Source organism: Plecotus auritus (assembly GCF_963455305.1).
Source record: "Plecotus auritus genome assembly, chromosome: 8".
NCBI lineage: Eukaryota > Metazoa > Chordata > Mammalia > Chiroptera > Vespertilionidae > Plecotus > Plecotus auritus.
The window spans coordinates 176,044,328-176,068,525 of NC_137782.1; the positions used below are offsets into that span (position 1 = coordinate 176,044,328).

The 24,198-nt window shown below is 46.8% G+C and overlaps 1 protein-coding gene across 1 annotated transcript; it reads left to right on the top strand.

Moving 5' to 3' along the window:
* Positions 1-421: 421 nt before the first annotated feature.
* Positions 422-23,274, top strand: SH3YL1 (SH3 and SYLF domain containing 1). Its single transcript, XM_080684862.1, has 10 exons — positions 422-505; positions 8,660-8,770; positions 9,157-9,270; positions 11,269-11,333; positions 13,290-13,402; positions 14,259-14,387; positions 16,473-16,641; positions 17,259-17,337; positions 18,374-18,430; positions 22,399-23,274. Coding segments are annotated over exons 1-10 (1,029 nt in total). The 5' UTR covers positions 422-504; the 3' UTR covers positions 22,590-23,274.
* The last annotated feature ends 924 nt before the right edge of the window (positions 23,275-24,198 follow it).

Sequence of the window (24,198 nt, forward strand, 5' to 3'; positions counted from 1 at the left end):
GGGAGGGCGCCCGCCCGGACCCCGGGCACTAGGTGGGGCTGGGGGTGGGCTACAGAGCCTTACAGGAGGGGCGGGGACCTGAGCCGCTCAGGTGAACGTCCCCCCTCACCTGGGCCTCGCGGGCGGAACCTGAGGCCCGTGATCTGGGGTGAGCGGGGTCCCCACGCGACCAGGGGCCCCTCTGGGACCCGAGACCCCACTCCACCCCCAGTGCCCCGGTTGGAACCCCGCGCACAACCGTCCGCTTCGGGACAGGGACCGTCAGCCAAGTCGCCTCGGTTCTAAAAGGTGGGGTGCCCTAGAGGCCATCTCGAAACAGAGTCGGGCACAGCCTTTCCCTGGCTGCCACCCGGGCAGAGCCGTCCCAGCCCCGCGCTACCTGTCCCAGGTGTGCACCGCGGGCCCGCCCTGCGCCGGGAGGCGGGGCCGGAGGAGCGCGCCTTCCTCTTCCTGGCTGGGCGTCCGCGCTCGAGGGGCCCCGGAGCGGACCAGGCTCGGGTCACAAGTGAGTACAGAGTCGGCCGCGCCAAGCCAGACCCGGAGTCGGGACGACTCCTTCCCCTTTGCTGGAGGGGGAACTGGTTGATGAGAGACGGTGTCTGGGGTTCTGCTGTTGCGCATCTATTGACGCGGAGATCCTCTGCTCACCGTCAGAAGTTGGGGTGACGCTGAGGTCCCCTGCGCACCGTCAGAAGTTGGGGTGACGCTGAGGTCCCCTGCGCTCCGTCAGGAGTTAGGGGTGACATCAGGACTCTGCCCCACAGCGGTTTGGACTCAGGGCTACTCCCAGTCTTTACAATTCACAGAAAAGTTCTTCCGAAGTTTTTAATTTTAACGATTGCAATTTGTTATTTGTAAATATCTAGTATTTAAAAGCCATGGATTTGCATCATTTTCCTTCCATTTTGTTTGAGTAGGTGATATTCTAGAACTTTGGTGATGGTTGAGTTTGGCTATGCTTGAGTTGTGGGGGCAGGAGGCAGAAAGAGGGGGTGACTGTGCTTGGTGGGGGTCCCCGAAGTGACAGCCTGCAGCTGTCACCTGGCCCTCCCTGCCATCACCCCACAGTCTGAGGTCTCTGAGAGCCAAAGAGCCCCACAGACCGCCCTTGGGACCCTGTGGATCTGAGGCAGGCAGGGCTTCCTCACTGGAACAGGTGAGAGACTGCTCTGACTTGGTACCTGAGGATAAGGAAACGAGATGTACCCTGCTGGTGGAAACCTGTCACCACCTTTCAACCAATATTTCTGGGTCCCCATTGCTGCTGCCAAGGCTGCGACCTCTGCTCACAGGGTCACCATCTGAGGGGTCCACACATTGGGATGCTGGTTGGGGAATCTCTGGCAGGACCTCTGAGAAACGGCGGCCCATGCGCTGCCTGCTCCGGGAACACCTGCGCAGTGGCTGCCCGGGGAGGTGTCACAGATCACTGTGTTGGAGGTTACAGCAATCAGAACAAGTTCCACCCTGTTTATCATGTTTCAGGAGACCTGGTGGCTTGGCTTACTGTTCTATTTACACAAAATTTCTGTGCAGTGTGTAAATACTACCCCTCATCTTTTGTATGGTTGAAAAAAACAATGGGGAAAATATCTTTGCTCATCAAGAGTGATTCGACATTTTTAAAAAAACATACACATTTTTACTGATTTCAGAGAGGAAGGGAGAGGGAGAGAGTGATAGAAACATCAATGATGAGAGAGGATGAGAGAGAATCATCGATCAGATCGGCTGCCTCCTGACGCCCCCCACTGGGGCTGGAGCCTGGGCATGTGCCCTGACAGGGAATGGAACTGTGACCTCCTGGTTCATAGGTCAAACGCTCAACCGCTGATGATTTGACGCTTTTATCCCATTTTGGAATCTATTCTCAGGAGACTTCTCACTGTTGAGAATTAAGAGGATAGAGTTTCCAAAGGAAGGAAAGTGATGCAGGTCAGAGGGGAAGAATGTCTGAGAGCCAGGCTGGTGGGGGCACACAAGCTAGTGGGGGTCACAGAGTCCTCCCACACCCATCTGTTTGCAAATGCATCCTGATGGGACATAACCCTGTGCAGTTTCAGACCTAAGCACACTGTCCATTTTTTACACCAAATGGTCTGGCCGGAGCGGAACGTGTCTTCAGCTTCGAGCCAGGCTCCTGTGAGCTTCAGCGTGGAAAGGGTCAAGGTGTCCTGGACTGGAAGTCGTTTCTCATCACTCCCGACTCTGTCCCCTGGCTGCACCTGGGGTCACGAATGTTTGGATTCAAATGGTTTGTGTTGTATAAAGTTTGGGTTTTGATTTCTACAACGGACAACTTTGTCCCATTAAGTCAGAGGAAGTACTTAAACCAAGGCCGCGGAAACATCGGCAGTGGTTTCAGAAACAATGCCCATGTTACCAGCAGGTGTTCATGGTTAGTCTTCCAGCAAAGGCTCTGGGCTAAAGGCACTTTTAGAAGCTTACATGGATAGGTGAAGTTGCTTTTATTTTGGCTAAGGTTTAGTCAGTTCAAAATATTTCTAAATATTGTTCCTTTGATTTTGATTGAGATTTTATCAATTTAGTGACTAACCTCTATTTCATGTAAATTATAAGGCTTAATAATGAATGGAAAATTGAAAAACTTTTTCTAAACTTTCAAACTTTTCCTAGAGAAACCATTGAGAAAAATAATGATCTTGTTGATGGAAGAAAAGTTTGGGAAACCCTGGAGTCCCTTGCCTCCATTCCAGACCCTTGGTGGACGGTAGATTGGAGACTAGTCCATTTCCTCACCCTCATGGCGGTGCCCTTTAAGAAGGACCCTAACGCCCCTGTTTCCCCCCAGACCCAGCCTGAGCTTATTGCCTCTGATCAGGCTGTGGATCATTTCTACCTCCGGACCTAAGCTCATTCGGAGCTTTTGCGGTTCCAAAGTAAAATTCTTCTCCCCAGCCTTTTATAAACTCTTCTTCATTAAAACAATGTCTTAGTATGAAATTTTTCAATTATGTTAAGTACTTTTCAAAGAAAACTTTACACCTAAGTTTCTTAGCTTGAGGTTTGGCAGCCATCCTCCTGCAGGAGGAAACTGAAATGTTTATAGAGAATTCGCTTTGCTTTGGATTCAAGAGACCTGAGACTTTTATGATCATTCAGACGCCTACCGTGGTTTAGCATGGAAGGGGCTTCTTTAGTATGACCTCTGTCTCCATAACTTCAGCAACATTCCGATCAGACAGGCTCTGCACACTCCGTGCGCCGTCAAGGGGCTGGGTGAGCCCTGGGTTGATGTTGAGAACAGGAATTGCAGCGTATTGCTACGTTATTATTTGTTGGTTCTGACAGGACGTCACTACATATAAACTGTGGCCAGGCAGTATGATTTTATCAGAAATTTAACAGAACCTGTATTGTTGAAACAAAGCAGCCAGGCCCTTCTGTAGTTGAGCTGTACACAGCGGTATCCTCACCGTGACCAGTTCTCAGTAACACGGGACTGTGCCTACACAGAACTTGGGCTCGCAGACGGAGCCCACTGCGTCCGCAGGCCTCCTGGGCTGCATCTGAACCCCCGAGTGTTTACAGAAGAGGTGGACCTGCCCCTGCAGCAGGATGTTTGCAGCAGCAGCTCTCAGCTGTGGGATTTGCTTATTTGATGGCTTGATTCTGCTTGGGTGTGGAAGTCAGAGTGGAAAGGCGTTGGTGGGGGTAAGATGTATGCATTAATTACTATGCTTTAGTTGGACAGGCCAGAAATCTGGGCCAGCCGAGCCCAGGTTCTCTCCCTCCAGCTCTCATCCCAGCTCCTCTGCATGGCTTTGTCCTCAGGCTCTCCCCTTACCCCCTGGGGGCGGGGGGCGGGTGACATCTTGCAGCAAGTACCTGGAGAAAGGTTCTCCTGGCAGCGCCCACACCAGCCCTTGGCCGGTGCCCACTGTGGACCAGCTCCAGTTAGGAAATCGAAGTGGCCCAGGAGGCACGTTGGGATCACCTGCTTCACGTGAGGTGCAGCATCAATGGAGACAAATTGGTGCTGATTCCAAAATGAAAGACACAGGTGTTCAGCAGAAGGAACAAAGTTCACAGTTACAGACTCAGCTCCCATCTTCCTGGCTGGAGGGATGTGGCGGGTGAGCCTTGCTCATCTCAGCCTGAGGTGCCGGAGGCCCCTTGGAGCAGCGGCTTGCTGGTCTCGGTGCACTCGGGTCTCCTTCCCTCTTTGTGTTGTTTTGTCCTCCCTTTCCCGGGAGGACCTGGAAAGGACGATTTTAGGGCAGAGCGCTATCAAGTTGTACCTTGCTTCTCTCTGACCTGCTTTCTCTCAAGGTCTAGAAATGCTACCGAGTCTGAGAGGCAGGCACATTTTGCTGTTAGTATATTCTCTTATAAATCCACCAATTTCATATGAAATGAACCTTTTCTACTCCTCAGGGAATTAAAGGGATTTAACCTTTAATTCCCCAAAGCCTTGCAAATACTTTATTCATTTAACAAATATGTATCGGGCAGTAACTATATGTCATTATGGCATGTGCTGGAGATACTACAGTTAATAAAATAAAATAGTCCATGTGCTTATCCCCATGGCACTTACATTCCAGTGAAGGGCATGTTCAAGAAAGATCAGATACAGACAGGCAAACAGATAGATAGGATGGCTAGACAGATATACATATTGACAGATATGATAGGTAGGTAGGTAGGTAGATAGACAGATAACAGACATATTAGCCATGGCATAGACCAACTATGATGAGAAAACTTCCAGGGCTGTAAGCAGTGGAGTAATATTATTTGAAATATTACTTAGGTGGAGAATTTCTTTGGAGAAATGACCATAAATTCAAGACTGGGAAACCAGTGAGGAGGCTGCTGAATAGACAGCACAAGAACTGATATTCTCTGGGTGGCCAGGGAGCGGGTAATGCCATCAGATTCTGCGTGTGCATGGAAGGTTCAGGTTCTGAGAGGGTGGAGGTGTTGATGGGCATGAGGAATGGGAGTTACAGCTGACCCAGGTGTGGAGCGTGAGCTCCCAGATGGATGAGACCTACCTGGAGAGGAAGCTGGGAGAACAGGTTAGGGAGGAGGCAGGACGTCACAAGTTATGTTTGGATGTGTTTAATTTGAGATGCTTGCCTGATACTTGGGCCGAGCAGATAATTGATATTGTGAGTCTGGAATGTAGGGGAAGATTAAAGAGTAGATGAAACTTGGAGAATGATCTGCCATAGATGGTGCTTGAAGTCACAGGACCTGAGGTTTGAGTGCAGAGGAGGAAGAGGCTTGGGAAGACAAGAGGACCTGGAAGGAGGCGGAGAAGGAAGGCCGGCCACGGCCTCATCGCTCTTCCTGGAGGCAGCTCCAGTCCGTGTTAGCAACTTGGTGGCATCTCTTTTAAAATATGGCTACTGTGTCTCTCATCACGCAGACCAGACATGGGCAGGTTTGTCCCTGCTTCTCCGGTCACTGGTTGTTCTGTGAGGGCAAAAGGGGAGAAACTGTGCCCAGGGGCCTCAGAATGGGGGGGCCTGAGCCAGTAGGAGTCGGGGCCATCATTAAGACCCTGTCATCCCCCACAAATGCCCAGCAGTGGAGGTCAGCCCTGCCAAGATTTCAGTTGTGTGAGGGGCTGTGCTGAATGGTTTCAGGTAGGAGCAGCATGTAAAAAGGGTCTTGAAGACTTTCAAGAAGTCAGAGGTTGGCAGTTTTTCCCTAAAGGGCAAGAGGGGACATGCATTGGGCTTTGTGGGCCAAGCGGCAACATTGAGGCTATATTATAGAATAAAGGTTAATTCCTTTAATATATAAATTAATAAGAAAGAGAGAAATGCCCCATAAATGGACAAACAATAGTAGAAAGATTTTTACAGAACTGGAAAAAATATTCAACATACCTTGGGGAAGAACAGATTAAAAGCACACTGGGAATTTCATGATGAAGAAAAGGATACTGGGTTTGCCATTTGCTATAAACAACTAGAAACTGGGCAAAATATAAGGAATGTCTCTTTTCCCATTTTGGGCAACAGATGAGTGGGTCCCAGAGAAGAAGGAGGCTCAGAGTGTGTGTTCTTGTTGGATGAAGAGATCGTGAGCTTGGAGAGGCACAGGCCCATGGCACTTGCAGAGCAGAGGGGGTTAAAGAGAGAGCTCAGGGAATCTCAGAGGGGTCCCTGGAGTCCTTGGCTGAATGAGAGGCATCATTGGGGGACTTGGAAGGCAGGCAGGATAACTGCCAGCAGTTGTGAGGGGAACAGCCCTGGGCTGACACAGGGTGGGAATAGCAGTTCCAACCAGCCAAGGGCGAAAGAGCTCATTAAGCCCTGAGGACGTGGAAGAGAGAGTCCCACCCTAATTGTAGGGCTAACAGTGAGCTAAAGACCATGTACGCACCTGAGCCACACATCGAAGTGTTCGCCTAGGCAGCTAGTTAGTTGCTGACAAAGAAAGGGAGCAAATGGGGGCCCTGGCCAGGTAGCTCAGTTGGCTTGAGCATCGTTCTGATACGCCAAGGTTGCGGGTTCAATCCCTGGTCTAGGCACATACTAGTACGAGAATCAACCAATGAATGCATAAATAAGTGGAACAACAAAATTGGTCTCTCTCTCTTATCAATAAATAAAAATAAAAAAGAAAGGGAGTAGATGGAGCCAGACATCTAATTAAGCATTAAGCCAGGTCTACTATGATGCTAGGTCCTCCAGACATCCTAGGGGACAGCCAAACAGATGCTAATCCCCAGGAGGGAGGAAGGACTGGTTTTCCAATCCCCCCAGGGGACAACTGGCTGTTCCCCCAGATTCCAGAAGTGGGGGACCAGTAAGAGAGAAATTCCTCTGCTGAGGCATGAGCAGTAAGAACCTAGATGGGGATCCAGAAGGGGAGGAGTCTAGCCTGGGAAAAAGAAGGGATTGGGTAGGGGGAGGGCCCATCACAGCCCTCCGAGATTCTTGTGCTTCCTCTCTGTAGAGGCAGTGGGGGCCCAAATGCAGCCTCAGCAGAGGACCTGCCCGTGGGTGAATGACACAGAGAAGTTCTGTGTTCCTGGGTCCCGCCCTCCTGGGCCTGATAGCCGTGGTTGCGGGCTTGTCGCCTGGAGGCTGGACCTCTTCCACCCTGGACGGAGCTGAGCCCCCTGGTCATGGATGAGACACTAGGACTTGGGGACAGTCCCTTGTTCTCACTCCCATCAACCTTGCCACTATGCTTCAAGTCCATGGTCCCCGACATGCTTTCCTTATGATTCTGTGGAAGAACCCGATTTCCACCAGTAACAAAAGAAAGCCTTGACTCACTACCTGCTCACAACTTCTATCAACCACCCCTGTTACTAGAAATGGGTAGAAACAGGAACATGTAAGCCATAGCTGGGAGGAAAATCCATCAGAAGCAGGCCCAGGAAGAAGAGAGATGCTGCAATGACCGGACAAGGCCATAAATGAGGGTTAGAGAACAGCATCAACACAAGGAGCACAGAAACGGGAGGCACGGAAACTTCCAGAACCAGAAACACAGTCTTTAGATGAAACATGGACTTGATGGTCTGCACAGCAGATTTCACATTAAACCTCTTGATTTTTAAAAAAAATATATTTTTATTGATTTCAGAGAGGAAGGGATAGGGAGAGAGAGATAGAAACATCCATGATGAGAGAGAATCATCAATAGGCTGCCTCCTGCACGCCCCCCACTGGGGATCAAGCCTGCAACTCAGGCACGTGCCCTTGGCTGGAATCGAACCCGGGACCCCTTAGTCCACAGGCTGAGGCTCTATGCACTGAGCCAAACCAGCTAGGGCTAAACCTCTTGATTTCTTTGGCTCTTCTGGTCCCCTGTCTGGAAACAGGGCATGATCTTTGTCCACAAATGCCGTCTACACCCAATGTTGCCTCACAGTCTTTGGAATTCCCATGGAATTGTTATGCCAATGTGAATTCCCCATGCGCACATATTAAACTTTGATGTTCTCCTGTTAATCTGTCTCTGTTAATTTGGTTATTAGCCCTGAAGGTGGGAGGAAAAGTGTTACTATTCTTTAGCCCCCACACAAGCAATACTGGAGTGCAAAGTGCTGTACAAATGCTAGCCTTCATTACTTAAAGTAATCACTCAATTCCCAAGTCTCCTGGAATTTTACTATCAATAAGGAAAATCTGTACAGACCGCTCAAACATTTTTGACAAAAATAGCCAACTATGTTAAGTTTTACATTAGCTAACATAGTTATAAAGTACATCTTTTAAAAATTCCTACATAATAAAAGGCTAATATGCAAATTGTCCCCTCAACCGGGAGTTCAACCAGGGTTTAGGGCTGGCCAACCGCCCATGGCCCCTACCCTGGCTGTGCATGAATTCATGCACTGGGTCTCTACTATTTTAATGTTTTTATTAGTATTGAGGTGAGTTAAGGGTTACAGGGAGAACATACGTAATTGGGAGATTGAACCAGATTTTGTTAAGATCCTTTAGAATCCCATGATTTTATAATATCTGAGGTGTTTAGGGTTTCCCAGTCTCCTAGTGAATTTAATTTACTGGGAAAATAGAGATGAAACAATTAGTAATTGAGGATTTTCAGTTCATTTTCTTTGTCTGGTAGGGTATGATTTGTTAATGCTTAATTATGTATGAGAAAAAATGAAATGACAATAAATTTGTAACTTCTATCTTTTTTAAAAATGTTTTAGTGAATAACCCTATACCTTCCAATTTGAAATCGGAAGCAAAAAAGGCTGCTAAAATTCTAAGAGAATTCACAGAAATAACTTCCAGAAATGGACCTGATAAGATCATTCCTGGTAGGTAAATAAAACCGTGCTGTTAATTTCTAAATTTGCTTTGCTTTCTAACTTAAGTGTTGTATTCTTTGACTTCAGGCTGCCAACCCGCTGAGAGAGCAAGTCCTCATCCACCTTTTTCTCTTGGCTGATCCTCCCAGCTGTATCTCAGCCTATTATGGCCATTGCGGGGGTTTTGAGCCCTTACGATGTTGCGTTTGCAGAAACAACATAGAGGCTGAGCTGGGAGTTGGGGACCGCCCCCCACAACTGTCTTGTAACCACATTTTATCCGTGGTTCCAATGTGCCCTTAAGGCCCCTCATGAGAACCCAGGAATCGGCCCAGCACACCTGTGTGCGTGGGGTCTGCTTGCACCTGCTCACCTGTTGTCTCTGACCTTTGCAGCCCATGTGATTGCCAAGGCCAAGGGCCTTGCGGTTCTGTCTGTGATAAAAGCTGGGTTTCTGGTAACGGCGCGAGGAGGCAGTGGGATCGTGCTGGCTCGTCTTCCGGATGGAAGTAAGTGATGTTTCTTCACGTGGGGAGGAGAGAATCCTGCATATTCACTGTTCTGTTTCCATGTGACCCATTTCACAGGGAGTGTGGCAGGCCTCCCACGCTCCAAACCTGTCATCCTGAGGGCCCCCTGGATGCGTCCTGGGTATCAAACAGCCCAGGGCCACGAGCCGTCACTGTTCTCTTCCTAAAACGCTGGATGAGATCCGGGTAGACCTGGCTTTGTCTTGTATGCATTTGTAGTTCTTTCATGGAGCAAATATTAAATATGACAAAATTCGCATCTGCTGTTAAATATGAGTTCTTATTCCTCAATTTCATGCCACAATGGTTTTGTTTTGTGGAACTTTATAAGAAAATGAGAGCCATCTGTAGCTCCTGTGGGAAGTCACTTGAACGAATATCCCCAGAGCAGAATGCTATCAAGATCAATATAATTTGGTTTCACTTTCTGTAATGAAACCTAATACTTGATTTCTCAGAGGTGAAATCGAAGTGTGTTTGCCTTGAACCCCAAGAACCAGCATGGATAGTAAGACTTAGAGTGTGTGCAGGCCTGCCAGGACCAACTAAATGCTTCTTATTAGACCAACGGAACGTCGCTGTTCAGCCCTATAAGTGGGTACATTTTGGTGTAGTTACATTTTCGTGTGCATAATTAGTGGGACATTCACCGACAATAGGTATATCTAGGCATCTGTGGAGCACACAGCCTTTGAACCTTAGTCGCTGGACCCCTGCTTCCTGTGAGGTATCCCCCCAAAATGAGAGTCCCCCGAGCTGTGGCTCAGCTCTCAGAGCTCGATGCACGGCTATGAGAAAAAAGCGACAGAATTCTCTTCTCTCAAGCATCACCCCAGTTTTTATGGCCAGATTTCCCAGTAAGTAGCACAACCAAAGTGGGGGCACATTCCGAGAGAGTCCACGCCAGGTGAGCCCCTAGTCTCTAAGAAGGCCTCAGCGCTGTAGGTCCCTTTGGTCACAGGCAGATGACTATGCGGAAGGGGGAGGTGCTATCGGCCTCTGGTGTTTCACTCTGAGCCCTTAGATTTCTCTCCCATCTTGCCCAGTGGTGACTGCTCAGGATAATTTAAAAGCTGCCCAAATGAGGCACAGAGAATTCCCGAATCCCTGCCGGATGGGGACAGAGGTAGTTCCTAACATAGGAAATGGAAAATAATGTTGGTATTTAAGACACTAATTTATGTCATCAAAACTCCTCTAAGTCCGGCTAGATTAGTTCTGGGTAGACTCGATAGTTATCATCTGGAATGCATGCAGGAAGGAAAGTGTGATTTAGAAGCTGACAAGCATTTCAAGAAATGACTTTATCTGGACCATTCCACCCTTCCCCAACCAAATTAATGTTTTTCTAGACTTGTTTAACCTGTTTCTGTATCAGACAAAATAAGCATAAAATACTCATGCAAATGCAATTGCTGTGCTTAGTGTCCAAATGTAAAGAAATATATTTTACTAGAATTTTAATCATCTGGAATGCATAGCCTATTCCTTGTGCTTTTACTAGGCACAAAGGGTGTCAAACAGTGTTTGCCCTCGGAAATGTAAAATAGAAACCGTGCAGTATTGTGTTACCCTTAGGGGTGGTTATAATACCAGTAAACTCTCAATCCTTTTGCTCTCAGATCTACGATAAAATTCTCACTAATGACTAGAATTACTGCTCAATTACTTTGTAAAACATGAAATGTTGATTGTTGAAGTTGTCAAATTCTAAGTAAGTTTAGTTGGTGAGAATTCAATAGTTTTGTATCAGGCATGTTTATTGAGAAAGATTTAGACAACATGTATTTGTGAGTCTGAGACTCAATGAATATCTAATATTTTAACTTAAAATTATATATAAAGAACATTTAAAAACATAGAGGAAAATGTCAGATTCTTCTTCTTTTAAAAAGAAACAGTATTCATCCTCATGTTAGCATTTCCCCTGATGCTTGCGTGACGGGTCTGACTTGGGAGTGTGCTTGTTTTTATTAGAGTGGTCTGCACCTTCCGCCATCGGAATCGCGGGCCTCGGTGGAGGATTTGAAATCGGAATCGAGGTAAGGGGCCCATGGTACGCACACCATCGCGAATCCTCCAAAAGCAACTGAACCCTAACACCTGGAAGTGAGATTTCCACCTGTTTATTGAACCTGTGGAAATGGTCCCCCTTTATCCTCTTGATGAACCTCTCCCTACACTATCTCATGTGACCATCTTCTTCCTTTTCTCTCATTGACAGCAGAATTTTTTTCATTTGCCATGTTTCCATCTTTGGCGCGTCTGTGGAACAGTTTTGTCTCAGGGTGGCCACGCGGGCGATGTGTCGGTGACTCCTTGAGCCGGGTTACGGCCACTCTTTCCACAGCCTCGGCCTCCACGCAACGCTGGGGCCTGCTTTGGGGTCTCTCTCAAATAGCATTTATTTAGAAAACAATGAGAGGCCCTGTCCAGGTAGCTCAGTTGGTTAGGGCGTCGCCCCAATACGCCAAGGTTGTGGGTTCTATGCTTGGTCATGGCACATATAAGAATCAAGCAATGGCCCTAGCTGGTGTGGCTCAGTGGATAAAGCATCAGCCTGTGGACTGAAGGGTCCCGGGTTTGATTCCTGTCAAGAGCACATGCCTGGGTTGCTGCTTGATCCCCAGTGTGGGGCCTGCAGGAGGCAGCCGATCCATGATTCTCTCTCATCATTGATGTGTCTGTCTCTTTCTCCTTCTCCCTTCCTCTCTGAAATCAATAAAAATATATTAAAAAAAAGAATCAATATTAAAAAGAATCAACCAATGAATGTATAGATGGGTGGAACAACAAATCAATGTTTCTCTCTGTGTGTGTGTCTTTCTCTTTCCCTCTAAATTCAACCAATACATTTTTCTAAAAAGGATGATAGACTGAGTGATAATGACGTCAATCAGTTTAACGTAGTGAAGACTCCCCACGAGTGTCTCCATAACGATCGCTTGGGGCCCTAGTGCACGTTAGGAGACTTGAAAACCAAGTCCAGTAACATGAAGTCCTATCGCCCAGTAAATGCAACAGGAAGATGTGAGATAAGCACCTTGGAAAACCATGAGCTCGGTTGTCTTTCCAAAGCAATTGGGTCCAGCGCTGGAGCCGCAGGAGCGAGGACTGAGCGCCTTCAGTGCGTGCTCTTGCTCAGCTCACGGCCTCACCGTAACAGAGGCGAAGGCAGCCTTCCCTCCGGGTTCACAGTCAATGAATCTGTAGGTGAAGCCACTGGAACGTAAGCTGCTGAGAGGACGCGTTGGGAGGAGACGCGTGTCTGTCCCCCAAGGGCTGCCTGCCCGAGGGACGGGCCTGTCGTTTTCCGTGCTCCCCGTGGGTGCCACCACAGCAGCGCGAGTCTGGAAAACAAATGTGTTCCCCTCGCTGACGGGCCTGGAGCATCCTCCTTCTAGGTTCTCTTTGGAGGATGAGGTCACAGCGACAGGCACTGGGAAATGGCCGCTGTGTTTCTTCCTGATGGTGTGAGCCTCTGTGGCATAAGATGAAGTGTCTGCTGTGCCGTTCATGGGAGCCGGCGCCAGGCCCTGGCAGGGAGGTTGGCATGGACCTGTCCTGGGAACCAGGCCGTCTGGGCGGTGGCCTCCCCCCCACTCGTCCGGCTCTCGGCTTGGCTTCCCTGAGGGGTTAGTTGCCGGGGGACCTGTGATGTTCCCCTCCGACCCCCGTTGGATCTGTTCTGTCATCACGGTGACAGTTCACTTACCCTCATGACACCGGTCACCGCCTGTGTCACCACGTTGCTGGGGAGAGTAAGAGATGATGCATGCAGCCTCACAGTGTGCCCGGAGTTTGCCATCAGCTGTGGGAACGTCAGCTGCTTACATCCTCAGCTCAGATTAAAAACATGCTGTCCTAGTCTTTCTCTGTCTACGCCGAAATGCTTGCTGCAGTACATGTACTATAGTATGCTTGAGCCTCAGTCAGCCTGTATTTTAAATAATCGTTAAACGTAATTATTTCTAAACAAATGGGTGTCTACATTTTAGGTGTCGGATTTGGTTATAATTTTGAATTATGACCGAGCGGTGGAAGCTTTTGCGAAAGGTGGTAACCTAACCCTCGGAGGGAATTTGACTGTGGCCGTCGGGCCTTTGGGAAGGTGAGTTCTGTAAAATACGTTGGAACAGCTGTGGGGGAGAAAAGTGGTAAAAACTACATATTGACGTGTGTTAAGAGGAAACTTGAAGTCACATGAAGCAAAGTTACGCTTTCTATATCTCACAGAAGGTTTGAGGCTGCTTACAAATAAGAAATTTACAGAACATGGCCAGTGTGATAAAATGAGGAAATTTGCACATACAAGAAACTAAACATTTCTGAAACTCCAGCCATTGTATTTTCTGGAATTGAACACAAATTTCACATTAAACTTTGGAGGAGCCAAAGCAAGTTAAACTTTGGTAAAGGGCGGTGGGGATCAGAAAGGAAAAGGCTCTCTTTCCAAACTGGGTTATGAAAAATTGGAGAGGAACTGTCTCACTTGAGTGTTGTTTAAAACACAGTGGGTTTTCCTTCTCTGTTCGTGAAGTACTGTTATGCTCACTGAGCAGTTTAGGAACGTTTTAAACCCAGACTGTTTAAAGAAGTTACACGGTAAAATCATCGGAAAAGATGTCTAAGTTCCATGAAAACCCTCAGTGGAAAAAGAACCCAGTCCTTGGCACCTGGAGAGTATTCCCTGTTTGGGGGAAGGAAGACAGGAAGATGAAAACTGTCCCTGTGTCCTCGGCACTGAGCCCCTTGGCCAAGTCTGGGGCCCTGTCCTTCCTCACGACCCCCCTTCCCTGTACCACTCAAGTCCACGCAGGAAGCGAGTCCACGCCAGGCCCACAGGAAGCGAGCGTGTAAAGGCCTGAGGAAGACAGGCCAGACTTGGGGTCAGAGGTCATGCTGCTCTAGCACCGTCTGTGGGGGCAGGGCCTCTCTCAGGTGTGAGCTAACCCTCTGTCTTGTAGGAATTTGGAGGGAAACGTCGCCCTGCGGAGCTCGGCTGCCGTCTTCACGTACTGTAGGTCCCGGGGGCTCTTTGCTGGCATCAGCTTGGAAGGCAGCTGCTTGATTGAAAGGAAAGAGACCAATCGGAAGTAAGTGCAAGGCGAGTAATTGTCATTGATGTAAAGAATGTTTGGTAAATGTATACAGCGCTAATTCCTTTGTCTATTCCTTTTTTAAATCAACAACTTATGACTCCGAGAGGGTGTTTCTTCATTTAAAAATTCAATGTGAGATAATATGTACCTACTAGAGGCCCGGTGCACGATATTTGTGCACTGGAGGGGGGCCCTCAGCCTGGCCTGCGCCCTCTCACAGTCTGGGGCCTCTAGGGGGACATCCCTCTCGCAGTCTGGGGCTCTTGCAATCCGGGACCCCTCACTCCTTACTGCCCACCTGCAGCAGAGGCGGGAGAGGCTTCCGCCACCGCTGCTGCGCTCGCCAGCTGTGAGCCCGGCTCCTGGCTGAGCAGAGCTCCCCCTGTGGGAGCGCACTGACCACCAGGGGGCAGCTCCTGCGTTGAGCGTCTGCCCTCTGGTGGTCAGTGCACGTCATAGCAACCAGTCATTCCGCCGTTCGGTTGATTTGCATATTATGCTTTTATTATATAGGATAGAAAGCTTAGAAAACATGAAAAGTTAAAAGGGGGGAAAACATTTTACCCCTTTAAAGATTATTCACCTTTTGTTTTGTTGTCTGCTAATATTTTTCTAAGCATACTTTTCTTTTGTTTTGCCACATGTGATAGTAGCTTAAGTTTTTTTTTTCTTTTAAATATATTTTTATTGATGTCAGAGAGGAAGGGAAAGGGAGTGAAAGATTGAAACATCAATGATGAGAGAGAATCATTGATCGGCTGCCTCCTGCATGCCCACTACTGGAGATCGAGCCCACAACCTGGATATGTGCCCTTGCCCAGAACTGAACATGGAACCCTTCAGTCTGCAGGCCGATGCTCTATTCACTGAGCCAAACCAGCTAGGGCAAGATTCTGGTGTAAGTCCTATTTTTTCACTTAGCATCATAATATAAGAATCATAAATGTAAGTTAATGGTTCCATAGTATTCTATGAGGTAGATGTACCCTATTAGGTATATTTTTTTAGCGTTTTTAGACGCCCGGGCCAGTTATGACTTGTAGGTCAGTCAAAATGTGTCTCGTTGTGAAAGTTTCCTGTTATCACACTCATTCTTCCATAAAAGAGAGACCACTTTTACACTTTTTAAAAAAAAGGATTTGGATGTACTTGCAGGCCAAGAGGAACTTCCGCTCTAAACAGGCATCTGGCTAATTTTTCCCAAAGCAGCTCTTTAAAATCTCCTCTAAAATATGTCTGCTTGCCCAGAAAAAGGTAAAGTGCTGAGACCCACAGAAGCACTGCTTCCAGAACCTGGCGGGGATTCCTCCCAGTGGGAGCTAACGGAGCTGACCAGGTGGTTCACAGCAGACAGCCCCCCCCCCACCCCCCGCAGAGAGAGAGAATCCCAGGCACAGTCAGTGACAGTTCACTCACGATCCAGGAGCTCGATCGCATTCAGTGTGAACACCAAGGCCAGACAGCAGGGAGGATGGGGGGAAGTGCAGGGTTACGGAGCTCTCCATCAGGAAGTCGAGGTGTTTTACCTCCGGTTTTATAAATTTGAGAAATACAGGTTAAGAAAGCTTTTAGGGACTTGTTTGGGAGACTTTCCCACTCAAGCTCACCTACATTCTGGGCAAACTAAAACACATATAGTCAACTGCAGGCCTTCCAAACATGTAAGGCAAATCCTTGTATGATTTTGAAGCAAATATCTATTTAAAGAAATTACAAAGCCATAAATGTTGAAATAAAGCCTTAGGCTAGGGTGATTGAGAAACTGGAAAAATAAAAACCTGTAAAAATGTATCTGCTTGTAGGTGTATTTGCAAAAGTGTTGATGTACCGTATATGGCCACGTATGTTTGTATAGATGAGTGTCTGTGTGTATATGTGATGTGCATTTTGTATTCTGTGCACATCAGAGTATTGACGGTGGTGCCTCCAGAGGTGAGCATGGGGTGCATTCCGGTTAACGTGGGTGTGGCTTGTAGTTGGTTCGAAAAGTAGTGTATGAGTAAACACACCCACAGGACTTCCTCTAGAAAGGATCCGTGTCTATAAAGGAAATGTTCTTGATTCGACATTTCTTTTTAGGTTTTATTGTCAAGACGTTCGAGCGTATGATATTTTATTTGGAGACATGCCGCGGCCCGCTCAAGCGGAGGATCTTTATGAAATCCTTGATGCGTTCACTGAGAAGTATGAGAGTGAAGGACAGCGGATCAACGCGAGGAGAGCCGCCCGGGAGCGGAGGAAGGCTTTGGTGCTGTTGGTTTTCTTTCTCTGTAGCCACAGGACACCTCTCTGCACAGAGCACTCTGTCCTTGAATCAGCTTCCTAATAACCTTGAACTCCCTCGTGACCTCATTTGCCTAAAGTGCTTGTGAGAATGTCCTACAGCCCTCCCATGCCACCTGCACAGGTTTCAAAGGGAAACACAGTCCTTTTCCACGATTGCGTCTCTCCAAGGGTAGGACTTTGTCAATTCAGTTACCCACACTGAGGTGTGCAAGGGACAGGGTTTGTGGGCCTTCTTACCTAATTCCACAACCGCTTCCAGTCGCTTAACCCGCCTTAAAGAATGAAAACTGACTCACAGAGTTAGAGCTGTCACTGCCTCTCCCAGCCACCACTGACTGTGCCTGCAGGTTGTCAGAGGTACCTGGGCCAGGTGCGCTTCCTATTACAGGGGCACCCCCATGTATGTTGTGGTCCAGTTCAGCTAAGCTTGCCCAAGAGCAGCCCCTGTGAGCGTGAGGGGCTTCATTTGTCAGCGCATGGGACAGACTTTGCCACATGTACTCATGAGGAAAAAAGGCCTGTGTGCTCCTAGGTGAAAACGGGGTTTTTATTACATGCATTTTTTTTACTCCTCCCAAGGCTCAAGAATTACCTCCAAAACCACTGTCAAGACCACAGCCATCATCTCCACAAGGCCCGCTGAGCTCCGGCTCGCAGAGTAAGTACTTTTTTGCAATTCAAATACAATGAGAATTAAGCAGTTATTAAATATTATTGTTAAGAAATGGAGCCACGTTGTTGAACTTTACAGTTGAATAAAAGAACTAGTGGGTATTAAAGGGAGAAAAGCGAATGCTCAAGCCTCTTCTAAATGCCCAAGTCAAATTCTCATGGCTACAGTTTGTTAGGGTTTCTATTCTCCTTCAGAAGAAGCTGATTTAAAATGGGAACAAAATAAGCCTGTTTTTCTTATATATTCACAGATTCATATTTCTGAATATTAACTTTATCCTCCATCTTGGGACCTCAGGGTTTCGTAAGGCGGTTTTAGAATCGACTGGATTATGCAGCACATGCCCTGCCCTTTGCCCCTTTCCATCACTCTCTCTGACGACGGTCACTCTTAGAATTCTGCTTTTCACACGGAGAGGTCACCAGTAAACGGCAATGCGTTAAAGCACGTCATCTCGATTGTCGGGGAGGCTGTGCCGGGCTTTGGAGAACAAAGACGAGGCTCTCTTGCGTCCTGCAAGCGCTTTCAGGCTAGGAGATGACCCATGGAAGTGCGACCGGGCCAATGGAAGGAAGTTTATGATGTTTGGGGAGGACCCTGGGTGTCCGAGTGCGTGCTGTTTAAAAATTGTTTCCGGGGTTATGCAAGCAAGGATGTTCAAAAATCTCTGGCTTGGGAGTTATGAGCTTTTTGATTCAGATGGTTTAGGATCACATCTGTAAAAAGACGTGTCTATATTTGCCATGGGTGTGTCACTATGAGGCCTGCATTGTGGCTTATGTGCTAAGGTATCAGATGTGTGCCATCTGCCTTAAATCTGGTGCATGTTCTGGATTTATTCGGGCATTCCTTGATTTAAAGCATGATAAAATAATGGTGTTTCTATCAATTATTGTGATTTACAATATTTGCTTAGCAAGGGCAAGGTTTGGCATTCTTGGGTATTTTATATACTATAAACTAGTTTTCTAAATGTCCCCCCCCCCCCCCCCGCCCGCATCTTTTATTTTATTTTTTGCAGGTAACAGAAACGAATACAAGCTCTACCCTGAACTTCCCAGCTATCCTGAGAGACTTGGTAAATAAAAATATCCACATAAAGTGATTTATCTCCATCAGTAGCCACAAGCTCTCTAATTTCTCTGGCGGTTGTAAAAAAACTCAGGGACAGTATTCGACACCCTTATTAGATGCACAGGAATCCACAGGATTGCAGAAGTACTTCATTTTTTAAAAATGTGATACTTTTGTTCTCTTACTTGCTTGAATTGGAGGTAATGAGAGTGACATGAAAGCCAGTTACCTGCTGAGAAGCACCTGGGCACGGACTAGAGACGCTGCTGACTCGGGCCACAGGCTGGTCTGGACGCAGGGGCCAGGTCACCAGCAGACTCGTCACTGCAGCAAACGTGCGCAGACATTTACTGTCCAAAAGCGAGTCTGCCCAAGGGCTGAGGTTCTCCTGCCTCTTGTCTGGGCGGACGTGTGGCCACATCTGGGTTACATTACTCACTGAGCGGGGGAGGGGACCGGCCTTGCTCATTGGGAGCCTCAGGGCAGCTGCCAATCACTAACGCTGATATAACCTGTTTCCTGTTCGGTGTAGCCCTGACTTGGGAGAGAAAAATGACCCCTTTTTGAATTAAACTCGAATCTTAGGATGAAAATGGCCCATTGCTCCAGATCCTGCCGATCTCTGTTAAGCACAGGAATGTGACCCGCCAGGCCCGCGTTCCTCAGAAGGGGAGGCGCCTGTGAACGCCCACAGCTCGCAGCCCAGGGCCCCATGGTCTCCCTTCCCGGAAGGACGGACCCGCTGGACGCACTGATTTTTTAAAGGAATTATTTTGTGGGCATTACACTTTTCCTGATGGAAATTTCCCTACTGTTTACAGGAAAGAGGAACTTTAGGGCATTTCGAGCTTATTGAAGAAAAAGCTCACAGCAGGCCGTGGCATTGAGTGGCCTGGGCATAGCCTCACTCCGGTGTAGCCTCCTGTTTTCCCAGCCCCTGACTGGGGGTTGGGTGGCGTCTGGCAGGCCTGTGTCTTCCTGTCTGTGACCCCCCTGCCCCGCCATCTCTGCTCAGACACATAGGCGCGAACATCAAGCTCCTCTGCCAGCAGGAATGCCTTGCTCTCTGCAGCAGCTCAAACCACCTGCCCTGCCTTACCCACCCTCCCGTCACTGCTTCATCCTGGTTTCACCCAGAAACTGCGACGCAGAGGGAATTAGACAAAACCTGAGGGCAGGCAGGCATGGGTCCAGGTCTGCCCTCCTCGCTCTTTCCTCCTCTCTAGTTCAGAATATCTTTCTTCTTCGAATTGTTCATCATAAACTGTACTTCTAGGACCGGTGAAAATTGGTTCCGTTGTTTGCGTAGTCTCGGTAATGCAGAAAAATGCACCAATTCTTGGAAATGTGCCTAACAAACATAAAATGCTCGGATGCATGTGTGTTCCGTCTGTTGAACACAATTTGGTGCTTGTGTGATTGCTGAGGACTCGGGTATCATGTCGTTCAGAGTGCCAGGGACAGCCTTCGGGATTCAAACCCACTGCCTTGAGCAGGTCACTCCACATGTAGCTGTCCCATTGGAGGTGCAGGGTGAGTGGGTGCATGGTACGTGCCTGTCCTGTGCCCGACTCAGGAACAGTAAATGCTACTGTTATTTTTGTGTGCATTTTTCCTGCGCACTTTGACTTCTGTGACCATCTTTCGTGCGCACTTTGACTTCTAGGATGGCCTGACGGTCACAGGCACTTGCTTCCCTGTCTCCTTCTGTCATCCCAGGTGTCTTGGAACCAGAAGGAGGAGTTACTGGAGGGTTTTCCTTGTTTGAGGTTAATTGAGATCTAGCTTTATAGATGGACATGTAAACACCATTATTGATAAGACAATACTTTTTAGATTGATCCTTATTTAACATCAACTTACATCCTTCTGACCTAATGACAACGAGGACTCGCTGTGTCCCACTCAGTGCAGCTATCACGGCTCCTTCCGTGCCATACAAACGATGTATTAATACACGTTAGCAGTTATGTAGCTGGTTCCGATGATATCCAGATATGTCAAAAGTCTATTCTTTTTTGTGACATTCTTTTAACCTATTCCTTCAAATTGATAGATAAGAAGTAAATATACTATCAAGTATAAAAATATGCAGAACTGTTTTATGATAGCAAAACAATATGAGTAATATCTCTAATATATCAGTGATTGTGAAGGTGATTCTTTAGGGGACTGGAAGGACAGCATGCACGAGCTGTACAGAAAGAACCGTAGCACATCTTGTGTGGCCACAGATTTAGTGCTTCAGCTAAGGCAGTTTAACTAAAGAGCTGTTTTTATTTCTTTCTGATAGGCCAAGTTAGTTTATTTTTTATAATATCATAGGATCTAATAAGTAACTGATTTTAGATTCACTTACGTTTTCAGTATATCTGTGCTTAGATGCAATCAGCAAGCATCTAATCGCATAATTCACGCAGTTATATGAACCAGAAATACCAAATTCAAAGTCGCTGAGCACACAGAAGGCACCTGCTTATATTAAAATGATTCTGTACAGTTTCTAATATTTAATGCTTTTTGCTCAATTTTTAATAATTTTTTAATTGATTTCAGAGAGGAAGGAAGAGGGAAAGAGAGAAACATCAATGATGAGAGAATCGTTGATTGGCTGCCTCCTGCATGCTCCCCACTGGAGATTGAGCCCGCAACCCGGGCATGTGCCCTGACCAGGAATTGAACCCTGGTCTCCCGGTTCACAGGTCGATGCTCCACTACTGAGCCACGCTGGCCGGGCCGCCTTTTGCTCATGTTCACCATTCAATTCTCCAAGTATTTCTCCTGATAGTACACATTTAATTCTACACATTGTGTTGGAGTTTTTGTTAAACATGCGCAGATATGCTTCTCAATGTGACCATTTAAATATCACCACTGTTTTGAGAGAAAGGACCATTGAGGTGCAGAAATGAAAACATCCATGAAGCCCATGGGGAAAAGCTGCTGATAAAACTGCCACATACACACACCTGAGCTAGAGCGCTTGTATCCAGGGCCTCCACAGACTGGGATAATGGAATCTTTCATGGTACAACCCTGAGCCTAAGTACCAGCTTTTCTCTAACAGCTGTACCTCACGGAGCCATCATAGCTACCCTACTAAAATAAGAAAAACACAAACAATATTATCATATAGGCTATTCAAACTTCAAACAATTACAACCACAAACATTTGCTGAATGTTTTGCTAAGTATAAAATAATGTGCAGTTTGACTTGTGTGAACTTAGTGTTATTACCAAACATTTGCTCTTTGCAAAAAGGAAAATCATCCTATATAATAAAAGCCCAGCAACTGAACGGCGGAACGACCAGAATGACCGGCCGACCAGTTGCTATGATGCGCACTGACTACCAGGGAGCAGATGCTCAACGCAGGAGCTTCCCCCTGGTGGTCAGTGCGCTCCCACAGGGGGAGCGCCGCTCGGCTGACGGGGATGCGCGGCACTCCCACAGCAGGCCGATCCCCGCAGGCCACACCCCTCACCAGTGCACGAATCCCAGGCACCAGGCATCTAGTCTATATATATAAAAGCCTAAGCGACCGTTCAACCGTTTGACTGGTAGCTATGATGTGCACTGACCACTAGGGGGTAAGATGCTCAATGCACAGGCATGGAAACATGTAACAGACTGATGAATCTCAGAGGGAAGCAGGGAGGGCAGGAAGAGATTAACCAAAGATCTTATATGCATACTAGAGGCCTGGTGCATGGATTCGTGCACCAGTGGGGTCCCTCGGCCTGGCCTGCGAGGATTGGGCTGAAACCGGCAGTCCGACATCCCCCAAGGGGTCCGTGCACTGGGCCTCTAGTGAGTATAATAATGATGACAATTACCCAGACCATCTCTGTGGGTTCCACAGGCCTTCAGGCCTCAGAATACCCTAAGTCATTCATTTCTATCTCACCTACATATACTCCCAGTTTTTCCTATAAAAATGTGACCATTTAAATATTTTTTCTTGTTTTAGGCAATTCCAGTCGACCCATAGAAGTGACAGCACTTTATTCTTTTGAAGGACAACAGCCGGGGGATTTGAGTTTTAAAGCTGGAGACAGAATCACAGTGACGTCAAAAACGGATTCGCATTTTGATTGGTGGGAAGGAAGGCTTCGAGGTCAGACTGGCATTTTTCCAGCCAACTATGTTACCATGAATTAAGCTTTATACTATTTTCTTCTTGGAGAATTACAAAAAATAATTGTTTCCTTACTGACAGAACTTACTATCCAGTTAAGCATTGTTGAGCGTAAGTTTAAAAATTTGCTAAGAATAAAAAACAAAAGACACCCAAATTGGAAAGGATAAACATGTATCATTTATGTAAAAGAATTTATTTTTCCACCTATAAATAAATGATTAACTTTTATATCTTTAATGCTTTGTACTAACTTTATCACATATACTATTTAATAGTTAAGATCCTCAATTTATATGGTTGCAGTTCTTTTGTGTTTATTTTTGAACATCATGAGTGATTTGGCAATGTATATGGTAACTGTTTCTTTTCGTTTGAGAATCTTGAGTGTAGGGGCATAATTACACATATTTTTGGCAAGTGAGTAGAAAAAAGAAATCAGCTTACACAGGCAAGTGGTAGTAATACTTAGAGTTGTAGGTATTAACTAGAATGTGAATCCTTAAAATTTATCTTTATAGCTGTACAAATTGTGTATAGACATTTATAGTAGAAACACTATTACAAAGAAGTTTAGTCACTATGCATTAAAAATATATCTATTAATTTTTCTCTTCATAAGGTTATGTTTGTTCATTTCCAGGAGTAGCAAAAGCAACTTATGTTGACATGGTTTAGTTGTCCCTAAATAAATGTTTTTCAAATGCTAAACTAATGTTTTGATTTTTTTTTTCTTATTCTCTGTTTGTAAAGTAAGCATCGGTCCTGTGGTTGGTCTGCAGTTTAACACCCACCTCCACGATTGGGCTTCCTGACTTTTCTTTCAGCTTTATTAACATTTAACTGACAAAATTATAAACTATGTAAAGGGGACGACATGATAATTTGACACACACCTACATTGTGAAAGGACTCCCACTGAGTCAACACATCCATTATCTCACACATTTACCTTTGTTTAAAATGTATAGTTCAGATGCAGTTGGTTCTTTTAAAAATTCCTTTCAGTCATCTAATGTCTTCTGATTGGTAAATTTAGTCTATTTACGTTTTTTGGTATGTTTTTATTGATTTCAGAGAGAGGAAGGGAGAGGGAGAGATAGAGACACCAATGATGTCAGAGCATCATCCATCGCCTCTTCCTGCACGCCCCCTCCTGGGGAATGAGCCCCCTTTGCACCAGCTCAGTCCCTCTAACTCTCCCTTGGACTCTAGACTCTCAGCTCCAGCTCCGCCCTTGACAGCTGCTTGGGCACCTGATAGCATCTCCAGCCCAACTTGTCCAAAACCCAGCTCGGGCGTTTCCCTCCTCCAATGTCTCCCTCGTCCTCTTCAGCAAAAGTAAATTCTGTTCACCCGGTTCCTCAGGCCACATCATCACATAGGACCCATTTCACACCTACGTCACATTCACCAGTGATTTCTATTGGCTTCAAATACTTACCAGACACAACTGCCTCTGTCACCACTGCCCAAAATCAAGGCACCATCAGCCCAGCCCTAGACTATTGTCACAGCCTCCAGTTTGGATTCCTTTCTTCAGCACAGTAGCCAAGACGATCCTCTTAAAAGTAGTACCTCCCACTCCACTTATCCTGCTGTGCGTTCTTCATAACTGACATTACATACACA